Source organism: Haemorhous mexicanus, chromosome 6 (genome assembly GCF_027477595.1).
Source record: "Haemorhous mexicanus isolate bHaeMex1 chromosome 6, bHaeMex1.pri, whole genome shotgun sequence".
In the NCBI taxonomy this organism is placed as follows: Eukaryota; Metazoa; Chordata; class Aves; order Passeriformes; family Fringillidae; genus Haemorhous; species Haemorhous mexicanus.
This window is the reverse complement of record NC_082346.1, coordinates 12,823,060-12,835,280: the sequence shown is the minus strand read 5'-3', so window position 1 is coordinate 12,835,280 and position 12,221 is coordinate 12,823,060. Positions and strand designations below refer to the sequence as shown.

General features: G+C 62.1%; 2 protein-coding genes and 1 pseudogene across 2 annotated transcripts in view; 1 reads left to right on the top strand and 2 right to left on the bottom strand.

Moving 5' to 3' along the window:
* The window catches only part of LOC132328303 (uncharacterized), a 31,809-nt gene that overhangs the window by 8,414 nt on the left and 11,174 nt on the right, over nt 1-12,221 (bottom strand). Inside the window, 13 exon segments of the mRNA XM_059848146.1 lie at nt 952-1,070; nt 1,161-1,725; nt 4,295-4,369; nt 4,513-4,702; nt 5,322-5,434; nt 5,617-5,748; nt 5,994-6,077; nt 6,291-6,386; nt 6,536-6,679; nt 6,761-7,132; nt 7,220-7,528; nt 7,604-7,915; nt 8,060-8,374. Coding sequence (XP_059704129.1) covers nt 952-1,070; nt 1,161-1,725; nt 4,295-4,369; nt 4,513-4,702; nt 5,322-5,434; nt 5,617-5,748; nt 5,994-6,077; nt 6,291-6,386; nt 6,536-6,679; nt 6,761-7,132; nt 7,220-7,528; nt 7,604-7,915; nt 8,060-8,374 — 2,826 coding nt within the window.
* On the top strand, nt 820-2,745 carry LOC132328729 (uncharacterized). Its single transcript, XM_059848814.1, has 2 exons — nt 820-1,793; nt 2,559-2,745. Exons 1-2 carry the CDS (start codon nt 854-856, stop codon nt 2,630-2,632), a joined length of 1,014 nt encoding a protein of 337 aa, XP_059704797.1. The 5' UTR covers nt 820-853; the 3' UTR covers nt 2,633-2,745.
* On the bottom strand, nt 3,990-4,108 carry LOC132329537 (5S ribosomal RNA; annotated as a pseudogene).

Here is a 12,221-nt window from a genome sequence, read left to right as displayed (position 1 = left end):
AGAGTCGAAGGAAAATGCAATTCTTATCTCGCTTGCTGTGCCTGTGTTGTGCTAAAGTAGAATGCAATATGGAGATTGTTCACCCAAAGTGAGGATGGTTTGTTCCCTTGGCCTATCAGGGCCAAGAAGTGTGTGTGTGTGGGACTGTCACGGGACCGTCACGAGAGAATCAGAGCTGAGTGCAGTGCTGTGCAGGTGAGAGCAAGAGCGAGTGCTTGGCAGATTCAGTTTAGATACAATGCACATAGTCTAGCATAATAAAGTAACTCATTAGCCTTCTGATGATGGGGTCAGATGCATCATTCTCTCTCCCTCGCCAACGTCGGAGTCGCTCTTGATTTACAATAAGTGGTGACCCTGACGTGTGGCTGTGACCTGGACTGGAGAACAAAGACCTTGGATTTGGGTGCAGCTCACAGCATGGCTGAGCACGGAAACAATCTGCCGAAAAAATCCCAGAAGCCTGTCCAGAGATCATCGTGGGATGGATGGAGAGCCTCTAGGACATTGCGGGACCCCCGAGCCTGGACACTGCCACCTGCTTTCCCCAGAGAGGAAGGTATTAACTCTTTCCTGAGTCTCCCTAGGAGGAGACCCGGTCTTTTCTGGCCGTGTTTGGCCCCCAAGCCTTGAGGCAGGGGCTGGGGAAGCTTTTCTGGCAGGCACTGCCCGATTGGGTGCGCTTTGACTTTGGGAAGAGATGTCTGTAGACATCAGCACTCAATTTTCATGGGGAGAGAAATTTGCTTTGGAATTCTGGGAGCTCACACTTCGTGACCATGGAGTTCTCGCGGCCCAGCAAGAACTTTACGAGTTCTTTGACTGGGCCAGACGCTATGGACTCCCCACGGGCATGAATTCCTCCTGGGACCCCCGCGCGTGGAATGCCCTGGATGTTTATCTTAGAAGGCATTTCGAACGGACTGGGAACGTCCATCGCCAGCTACCCACTTGGGAGCTGCTTTTCACGGTTTTGAGAGGCGACCACGTTCATTTGGGGACCGTCTCTGGGGCCTCCGGCAGGGACGTGGTGGGACGCCTCCCCCCGCAGGGAGGGCAACCAGCCCCCCCTGCCACAGCCGGCGGCAGAAGGGACTCTTCAAGGACAGTCCCCGCCGCTGGCTTGCCCCCCTGTGCGGAGCGGGAAGAGGAGGCTTTGCCCAAGGCGCCGGCGGAGAGGTTTATTTCTGACTCCCTGGAGCATGCGCAGGAGCCGCCTCTTCTGCCCCTCCCGGGACTGAGGGACCTGCCCGCCTCTCCGGCGGTGGCGGTGCCGCCTCTGGCACCGCCCCTCGCTGCCTCCCAGCCTGAGGACGCCCCACCGGCCCCGCCCGCGACCGCCCCTCCAGCGCAGCCCGTGATGGCTCCGACAGCGGCGGCCCCGCCCCCGCCTGCTGCCGCGGCGGGAAATGTTGAAGCTGCGACAGCGGAGCCGCCACCGCCGCCTCCAATTCAAGGAAACGCTGAGGACGGCGACCAGGCGGCGGAACCACCCCGCCCGCCGCCCGTGGCCCCGCCTTCGGCGGCAGCTGCCGCGGCGCCCGTGATCAGTCCGCCACCCCCTCCCGCAGCGGCAGAGCCCGCGCCCGGAACCGAGAGAGACCGCGGCGGCTCTTCTTTGCGCGCCCCCGCCGCCTCCAGCAGCGACTGTCGCGGCGCCTGCGTCCAGCCTGGACCCCACCCCGAATTCTTCGGGCGGTCCCGAGGCTGCCTCTGCGGGAGAAGCTGGGACAGGGGAAGGGGACGCCAGCCAGTCCCCCACAGGGGAGCCGTGGCTCGACAGCTGTTTGCAGGTGCCTCCCGGCTGAAAACTCTGAGGCTCGGTGTTTTGCTGGGACCCAGCGTTTTTAGCGGGCCGACTCTGGGTTGGTCAGGGGGTTCTCTCTGGGGTTTGGGATGCACGGCTCCCACCGCACGCGCCAGCGGCGTGGGGAAGGTCACTTCTGGAGGTGCTCCCTCTGGTCCCGAGCCCCGAGGGGATGGTGCCGCTGATCAGAGGGCTGGGCAACACTCATTTGTATCACGGGGGAGAACGGCGCAGCTGGGAGCGGGCGGCACTTGCTTGTCCTGCGCAAGTGAGAACCCCAGATCCATCATGGGGATTCACATTCCCGAAAAAGTTTCTCCTTCCCAGCCGCCGACACAGGCCGCTGGGTCTGGGGGGAGGGGGAGGAAGCATTTGGCCACTCCTGTTGCCGAGACACTGGCAGCCTGGTGGGGCCGGCTTGTGAGACCAAAGACCCCACCCCACGGGCCAGGTCTGGGCCGCTTGGCCCGTCCCCCTGGCCCGGGGCCCCCTCCCCGCCCACCGCCAGGTTTGGGGGCATTGGTCCTCCCATCTGGGCCTGGCCCACCGCTTCGTGGGTCGGGTCTGGTTTCCTTGGCCCGACCACCGAGGCCAAGGACTCCGCCCCGCCCAGCAGCACAGGGTCCAAGAAGATGCTGCTGCTGGTCTTTTAAAAGAAAAAAAGTGGGGGGAAGAGAGCTACTGGATCAGTGGATTTCTAAATAGTTATTAGAGGGTTTTTTTAGCAGCTCTCAGTTTCAGGATTCTGCAGGTCTGTTTCAGAACCAGGAAGGACCACCAGGGATGTTAAAGAGCAGCATCTCCAGGGAATGGATCTTCTCCTGAAACTCAGCTGTTTGGACTTGAAACAATGAACATTCTTTGCATGTTGGTTTGGTTTTCTGTTATTGTAAACCTTGTGTTAGTGATATAATAGAAGTAGATATTCTACAGGTAAAGGATCTCCTTATCATTCTACATCAGCACTTGATTGAGATTTGTATTGGCCGTGGATGAACCTCACGAGATGTGTTTGTTCTCTCTTCTGCAAGGGCCCAGCCAAAGGATTGCAAACGCAGCTCCTTTCTTTTTATTATAGTAAGCAGAGGGACATGTGGTATTCACATGCCCCCTGAACAGAGGGAAACTGTGAGACAAGCAGAGTCGAAGGAAAACGCAATTCTTATCTCACTTGCTGTGCCTGTGTTGTGCTAAAGTAGAATGCAATATGGAGATTGTTCACCCAAAGTGAGGATGGTTTGTTCCCTTGGCCTATCAGGGCCAAGAAGTGTGTGTGTGTGGGACTGTCACGGGACCGTCACGAGAGAATCAGAGCTGAGTGCAGTGCTGTGCAGGTGAGAGCAAGAGCGAGTGCTTGGCAGATTCAGTTTAGATACAATGCACATAGTCTAGCATAATAAAGTAACTCATTAGGCTTCTGATGATGGGGTCAGATGCATCATTCTCTCTCCCCTTGGTCGGAGTCGAGGTTGATTTCAATAGTCATTGGTGTGGCCCATAGGGTGACATGGGGCTATGGGTCAGGCAACATGTGCCTGGACACAGGGAAAGGATGTGGGATGGGAGTAGAAAAGGAACACCTGGGGATGTCCCACAGAGCACACGTGGGATGGGATCTTGCAGTGGGCGTTCCAGACCATGGCACGGCCGCTGGGAGAAACACAGGGGCTCCTCGCCATAGTGCACAGACCAAGCAGCACACTCCACATGGCAAGCCATGAGAAAGCAGCCTCTGAGACACACCTACAACAACGCAAACGCAGCCAGAATGACAGCACAAAGAAGTCACAGAAGAAAACACTAACCGTCAACAGACCATACCAAAACGGCTCACACACAGAAAAACGGAAGGCAACATCCAGTGACACTCGAGAGACAAGAAGCGCAGTGAAAAGCTACAGAAACAACATGCCTGAGAAAATATCATAGGGTGAACTTAAAACAATATATTAACCAAGAGATGAGAAAAAAAAAACACTTCTTATTAAAGAAAGGAAAAGGAAAAAAAGAAACCAAAAGAAACAAATGCAAAACAAAAAAGAGAAGGGGAGAGAAATCAATGAAATATCACCACAGGGAGGCAAAAGACCCCAGCCTACAACAGCCCCACAAAGGCACGCAGGGCACAGCGGCCCCTTCCCTCCTGCCCAGGCAAAACCAGAGCCCTGGTGGCCCCAAGAGATGCCTACAGCACCCGGTATTCCCAGGCGCTCTCCCATCCAAGTACTAACCGGGCCCGAGCCCGCTCTGCTGCCCAGATCAGACGAGATCGGGCGTTCTCAGGCTGCTGTGGCCGCACGCACCCACCCGCCTGGCCCTCTGCAGCGCTCTCCAGCACTCCCCGCCACCCTCCCAAAGCACACCGCCGCCTCACCCTGCCCCACAACCACACCGCACACACACCCAAGCCCTGCCCACCTCACGCCTCTCCAACGCCTCCCACCCGAGCCTGCCTGCGAGCCTGCTGCTGCACCGGGCCCGCCTCACCTGCCGGCACCTCCCTCACAGCCACCTCACAGCCCACGCCCTCCTGCCCCTCTCGCAGCACCTCCGCCAGCCCGCCTGCCCGCTCCGCACCCTGCGCTCACTCACGGCCCTCACACGGCCCCTGCCGAGCCCGCCATTCCCGACACGGCCAGCCGAGCCTGCGCCACAGCCAGGGCCGCACCGACACCGCGCCTGCTTCACACCTCCCTCCCCACTACCTCCGACACCTTCTCCTCTTCTCCTGCCCCCTCCACGCCCAGGCTGAGCACGGGCGGATTCAGCCAGGCCCCGCTGCACGAACTGGACGCCCTCCGGGCGCTGCAGCCCGGCCTCAACATCGGCAACCTCCCGGAGCACGACGTGCCGCAGGCAGGGGCCATGGCCCGCCTGCCCTGCCACCGCGGGGTGCTGCCGGGGGGCAGGAAGGCGCTGCCCTCCTTCAGGAGACCTCCCATCCTTTAGGAGAAGTCCTTCCAACAACCAGAGCCATTCCCAGCCCGGTTCTCAGGGCTGAGAGTGGGGCTGAGCCTGCCCGACCCTCGGGGCCCAGGGACGAGATCCTGCTGCATCACTGTGGTGGGTGTCCGGGTCCTGGCCTCTGCCTTTTCTCCTTGCTGTTGCTGGCAGCAATTTTGTGCAATTGGCAGTGCCAAATAAAGACCCTGCAGGCAGTCCCTAAAAACTCCCACTGTTTGTCCCCATCAGACCACCATTCGCCAGGAATTTGTGGTTTAAATTCCAGCGTCATATCACCGAGGAATGGCTGGTGTTCCTGGGATGGAAGTGCCAGCCCCTAAATAAGGTCCCAGGCCTTGGAGTGAGTCTCTGACTAGTTTGGGTTTTAATAGGAAAAAAGGGGAAATTCACACTGAAATCCAAGAAAATCCCTACACAGGAGCGGTTTTCCTGCCAGGCTGGACAGCAAGGGCTGATCTCTGTGAGCAGGGCCAGCCCTCCCTGGGGACAGGGCCCCACCACAGTGCCACACACGTGTCCCCAGGGCTGTGGCATGGCCAGGACATCCTCATGGCAATGTCCCCAGGGTGCTGCTGCCAACATCATCATAGTCCATGTGCTCTGGGATCTGTTCCGAGGGGTCTCCATTGGTTCCTGGGTGACATGGAGGGGAGTAGATCCCACCTTGGGGACAGCACAGAAAGGTGCCTGAGGGGCCAGGCAGCTCTGTGTCCCCCTGACAGAGCCCACCTGGGCTCTGACCACAGCACCCATGGATCTGCTGCTGGGTCCTGCCCGCCCCCACAGCCAAAGCCTGCCATGGAGTGGCTCTGCAGAGGGGACAGGGCAGCTGGGAGCCCTCTCACCTGTGGGGACGACACAGATCCACCTCTGCTGTGCCACTCCCTCGGAGATATCCCCAGTGCTGGCAGCGGGGGGCACATCCAGGACATCGTCGTAGCCATCCAGGGTTCCTTGATCGGGCTGGGCAGGGGGATCTGGGAAAAGCAGAGGAGTCCATGACATTGACCAGGGAGACCAGCAGCCCTGGCAGGGCTCAGACTGCGCCATCCCTTCCAGCCTTTCCATTTGGGCACATGCTGGAGGCCCTTGGGTCCCAGAAATAAAAGCAATGTTTTCCTGCCCAGTAACAATGAGAGCAATATATCCTGTCAGCAGCCCAATCCCTGATGTGTCCCCTGTCCCCAGATCTCCCTGCTGGGCTCCTGCCCTGTGGCCCTACCTGGGGCTGCCTCAGTGTCACTCCCCTGCACGCTGTCCCCGCTGTCATACGGCAGCTTCTTCACCCATCCCTCCAACAGGGAACCTGCAGGGGATAAACAGGGACTTGGAGGTGGCCTCAAGTGGCACCGCAGGTGACAGAACCTCACACCACAGAGCAGGGCTGCTCTGCGACCCAGGGACACCCACAGCCCATGGCCAGGAGCCCCTGCTCAGCCACCAGGAGCCAGAGGTGGCGAGGGGCTGTCAGGCAGAGCCTTCACTGCAGGCACAGCTGGGGCACAAGGGCTGCACCCACCTGGGGGAGTGGGCACCTCCTGGTACTCGGGCATGGCTTTGTAATCCAGCTCCTCGTAGACAGCGTTGGAGATGGCATCTGCAGCTCTGCCAGGGCCTGGAAGGAGATGCAGCACTTACCTGGGGCCCCGGGCACTGTGGGGGTCAACAGGATCACCGCTGGCCACCTTCTGAGCTCTTCCACAGGGCAGGGGACCCTGGACCCACAAACGGGATCTGTCCCCACCCCCACCCACCGGGACCCACCTCGGCATTGGGCACGGGCACGGCACAGCAGCAGGGCCAGGGCACCCAGGGACAGGCACAGCAGCGTCCCCAGCACCACGCACAGCACAGTGGGCACAGGCACTGACGCCACGGCCACTGCCAGGCGCGTTCTGCTGGGGACACCTGTGGGGACACAGGCAGGCAGTGAGGGGAGGGCGATCCCAGCCAGCCTGCTGTAGGGGATGCAGGCACAGGCAGAGCTACCTGTACTGGTGCCACCCTCTGCATATGGGCTAGTGTGTCCCTCAGTGGTGCCATCACTGTGCTCCTCACACTCCACATGGACGTGCTCGCCTGGGCTGCAGCTCTGCAGGTGCCAGGGTGCTGAGGGGCACTGCCAGAGCGAGCGGGCCCCGTCCTCACAGCCCACCCAGGCCAGCCAGGCATCGGTCGGCTCCTGGGCAGGCACAGCCGAGAGCTGCCCCCTGTCCCCACAGCCCAGCTGGCGGCAGACGGCGGCAGCAGTGCCGGGGCTGTTGCCGTTGGCGCACACGCGGCCCCAGGTTCCATTGTAGGAGACCTCCAGAAACCCGGCACAGCGCCCAGGGCCCTCTGCCAACCGCACGGAGAGCTGCTCTGCAAGGGGGGCAGGGGGGTCACGGCACGACCAGTAACCCCCCAGGGCCTCTGCCGGGCCCGGATCTGGGGCTGCCCGGCACTGACCTGAGCAGACGGCCCCTGCCCCGCCGCCGCTCCCGCACTCGCGCCGTTCCGTGCGCCCGCATTCCCACAGAGACCCCTCGGAGCCGGAGCAGTCGGGGCTGTACGGCCACAGCGGCCCCGTGCCGGCACCGAAGCGCGCCCAGCCCGGGGCCTCCAGGGCCGTGCCACAGCCCAGCTCCCGGCACACAACGGCCGCGTCCTGCAGCTCCCAGCCTTCCCCGCAGACCGAGCTCCAGCTGCCTCCGGAATAGACCTCCACACGGCCGGCACAGCGCCCAGGGCTCCCCACCAGCCTCACCTGCAGGCTGCCTGCGGGCAGGGAAGGAATGAGCTGGGGTGGTTGCTCAGGGAAGCAGAACCTCCATCCCTCCTCGGGACACCCACCTGAGCAGACAATGACCATCTCCTCAAGGCTGCTGTTTGCTGCAGGGCCCATGCCCGAAATGCTGTCCATCTCTTCAGTCATGATGTCCACCTCGCTAGGGCTGCTGCTCGATGCAGGAGGGCTACCCAAGGCAGTGTAAACATCCTTGGGAAGGCCACAGCCCAGCACCGCACATACCATGTACACATCCCATGACTTCCACTGCTCCAGAGACACACGGCGCCAGGCTGGGCTGGTTATGGTCTCCTCCAAGCGCCCATCGCACAAGCTCTGACCACCCACCAGCCTCAGGGATGGGACAAAGCCAACACCTGAAAATTCACCAGCAGAGCCATGGGGCTGTAGCACCTGGCTCACACCATACTTCACTCCAAAACATCCATGTATCTTATGCTCACAATTCTTGGCAGGGTCCCAAAAGCCCTTAAGGCGCCACACAGAGCACCCCTACACACCTGAGCAGTTGACGGCGGCGGCGTTTCCGGGGGCACACGGGGGCTTCCCCAGCACGGCCACGGGGCACTCGCCCAGGTGCCGCTCGCTCCCGCTGCAGCCGAAGGCGTCCGGCCGCAGCGGCCCCTCCCCGCTGCCGAAGGAGCCTCCCGCGGGCACGCTGAAGGCGCGGCCGCAGCCCAGGTGGCGGCACAGGACGTGCGCATCGGCCAGGTCCCACTCGCTGGCGCACACCGAGCCCCACGTCCCCCTCACTGCCACCTCCACTCGCCCGGAGCATCCCGAGCTGCCGTTCTCCAGCCGGAAGCCCATGTAGGCTGTGACAGGAACAGCCTTGAGAGCACTGATGGCTCAGGCACCCCAACTGTCCCCAGCGTCCCCGGCACTTACAGGAGCAGATGACGCTGGCGGGGCCGGTGCAGCCCTGGCTCTGGGGCGGACGCCGGGCACAGGCACTGAGCAGGGGCTCGCTGCCATTGCACTGGAAGCCCCCGTCCCAGAGCGATCCCGACACTGCCCCAAAACGGCCACTGCCGGCGATCGCGACCACCTCACCGCAGCCCAGCTCCCTGCACACCACCTGGGCCACCTTCATGTCCACCTCATCCTCACAGACACCGACCCAGGCCCGGCTCTGACGCACCTCCAGCCGCCCGGCACAGCCTCCATCGCCACCAACAAGCCGTGAAAAGCCTGCATGAGCAGTGCAGGGCCAGTGACAAGGAATGTGCACGAAGCGCCACATCCCCTCAAGGCAAGCTCCTACCTTGGCAGACAACAGCGGTCTCCAAGTCATTGATGCTGCTGTTATAGGGTCCCCAGCCACGGATCTCGCAGTCCCAGAGCGTGGCTTCGTCCCCACTGCAGTCCACCAGGGCCAGGCTGACGAGCCCGTCCCCTACGTCAAAGCGCTCGACGGCGAAGTAGGCTCCGGAAGCCGAGCCACAGCCCAGCTGCTGGCAAACCACCTCGGCGTCCTTCATGTCCCAGCTGTCGTCTGCCACCGAGCCCCAGTGTCCCTGCAGCTTCACCTCCACCCTCCCGGCACAGGGATTGCTGCCGCCCGACAGCCTCAGCTCCACGGCATCTGCACAGGGGCACCGGCACGACTCAGACAAGCCCTTGATGCTCCAGCACAAGGTGGCTGGCCCAGCACGGCCAACATGTCCGCTCACCTGTGCAGATCACCCCCACATCCTGCTCGTGGCCGCAGAAATGCCGTCCCCAGCCAAAGTGCGAGCAGTTCCTCAGCTCATCCTCGGTGCCGCGGCAGAAGAAGGGCTGCAGCCAGATCCGCCCGCTGCCCTGCCCGAACGGGGCGGACGAGGACGCCCTGGCCACCCGGCCACAGCCCAGCTGCCGGCACACCACCTCGGCCCAGCGAGCTTCCCCGTCCCGCCCCAAGAAGCACACGGAGCCCCACTCACCGTCGCGCTTCACCTCCACGCGCCCGGCACAGCGCCCGCCGCCGCCCACCAGACGCAGCTGCCCGGAGCCTGCGGCACGGAGGCTGCTGAGCCGGGCCCGCCGCCGCCGCGGACCCCGCTCCCGCCCGCCCGGCACTCACCCCCGCACAGCCGCACGCACACGAGCAGCCCCAGAGCCACCAGAGGTCCCATGGCCACCGGCCCCCAGCCAGCGCAGCCCGGCCACCTCTCGCCAGCGCCCGAGCCAGTGCACGCAGCAGCAGCAGCAGCACCGGGGCAGCCTTTATCAGGCGCCTCATCTCTCGGCTGCGGGGCCGCGGCCTCCAATAACCTGCTCCGTGCCCAAATATGAGCCTCGCCTGCGCCTCTGCCGTCACACACCTCGCCACAGTGGGCTGCCACCCGGATGTCCCCGGGGGGAGACAGCCCCCCCCCACAGCACCTGCCCTGCGGGGCCCTTCCTGCATGCCCTGGGGCTCCAACGCTGCTGCTGCTGCAGCCTGCCAAGAGCCATCCTGATGGCGGGACGGGCTTCAGCCCACATCCTACCAAGAGCATCCACGCAACCACCTGTAGCTCGGGCACCTGCAGAGCTCAAAGCCCCACGCTCGGGGCGCTCCCCTCCCGCCTGCTCGCAGCCCCCGCGGGGGGTGGCAGAGGCCCCCGGCTCTCGGCGGGGCTGCCAGCTGCCAGCGGCCCGGTCCCTCGCGGCGGCGCTGCCACATGGCGCTGCTGCCGCAGCTGCGGCCCCGCGCTCGCCTCGCCGCCAGGGCAGGAAGGAGGCGGTTACCCCCCGGCGGCTCCCGGCCTCGCCAGCGACCGCACGCGCCTCCCGACACCTGCGCTGCCGCCCAGAACGCCGCGGCTCCGCCGCCCCTGCCCCGCCGCTCCGGGCCCCTGCAGCCCGCCAGCCGCGCACGGCAGGAAACTTCCCGCACTCTCACCCTTCACAGGACTCTCTGGCAGGACATTCCCAGCGCAGGGATCCCCTTGCTCTGATGGCACTGACACCCATTCACAGTTGCGGCTCCACTGATTTCCCCGCTGCCCGGGACCACAATTTCCCCGGCCCTTTGTTGTGCAAACGATCGCCACTTCCCGGACTCTCGTACCGGGCTCCCGCGCAGAGCAAAGGGAGCAGCTGGAACTGCAGCTGCTGCCCAGCCACCGGCACCGCAGCCATTCCTGCCCGGCACCACGTCCCGGTCCCTCGCTGTGCGGCGGCGGGAGGAGCTGCCCTGCCCCATCCCGCCGCGCTGCCGGGCACTGCGGCACCGGGCACTGTCCGGGGCTGCTCCGCTCAAAGACGCACGCACAGCACGGAGCCCACACCGGGCCCGGTGGGACGGGCCACCCGAACCGGAGGGCACTGGCTGGGTGCGTGGGTGGCTGCTGTCCCGGCCACAAGGGACAGGAGATCTCCGAGTTCACGGATACCTCTGGAGCCCTTGGGAAGTCTCTGAGATTGTTTCCCAGGAGTTCTCATGGGCTGCGGTGTTGCCGCCTCAGCAGCCCCTCCTGCTTCTGCGAGCACCTCAGCCACTGCTCTGCCCTTCCCACCTGGAGCAGCTCAGCAAGCAGAGGCCAAAGCCAAGGCTGTGGCAGGGAGTTGTTCCTGCCTGGCTTCATAGCCACAGCCTGCTGGTGTCCCCCAGTGCATGCAGCGCCTCCCCAAACCATTTCTTGTCTCGCCAACAGAACAGGGAATACCAGTTGATGCCCCAGGGCCAGCTGCAAGCAGTCACTGTCTACAGCCAGGAGCCTGTGCCCCACCAGGTGAGCCCTGGATGCGTGTCATGGTTTGACCCCATGCCAGTCCCCCCATGAAAATACCTTCTCCCTGGTGTCTGCTGTGAGATGTGATCAGAAATACAGCAAAGCAGGCTCCAGCTTAGGAATAAAAGGGGAAAAACTTTATTAGATTACAACTATATATAAAAAGAAACACACAGAACTCGGAACGAAAACCTTCCAAAAACATCCCTCCTCCCCCCACCAAGTTTCCAATACATCCACCCCTCAGATCATCAACTCTCATCCCATCACCACCCTTTAGATAATCAATTCTCAGTTCATCAAGGACAGAGGAGTCCCTCTTGTACCATAGGCTTCCCCAGGAAACACAGTTGAAACCTCCTGTGTTACCATAACACGTGGCCCTGCCCGGAGATCTTTTGCCATAGTGACATCTTCCTTCCATGCCCAGTGCTCTCACCACTGCGCATGGACCAGAGCTGCTTCTGGGGTTTTCCTTTTTAAGGGTGCTTCGCCCAGTTCCAAAAAAAAAAAGCACAGTCTCTCACTTTTGGGACACACGTGCCCCCCAAATTTCACCCCTTGAGGCTGAGGGGTCTCGAGAACAGAAATCTTCTTCTTCTTCTTCTTTGAAGACGGAGGGCACCACCACCACCCTCCTCACCCGTCGTCTCTCTTCACGCCACTCCTTCACATAACATCACTGCACTCGCTTGGCTCCAAGTCATTGCCTCCCTCCTAAATGCAGTCTCTGGGCCACAGGAAAAGTGGTTCTGTCCATGGCTATACAAGGAAAGTCCCACCAAAGACCACTCCATCGTTTCCTCCCACCTAATATTTTTTTCAGCTTCTCTCGTCACCCATTTCCACTTATTTCATCTCTATCTCTCTTCTCATTCAACTCCAGGAAGAATCAGCATTTGTAAGGTTTCCAGCATCCAAGAAAAGGGGTAAAAGTCTCAGGCTCTGCCTGTCCAGAACT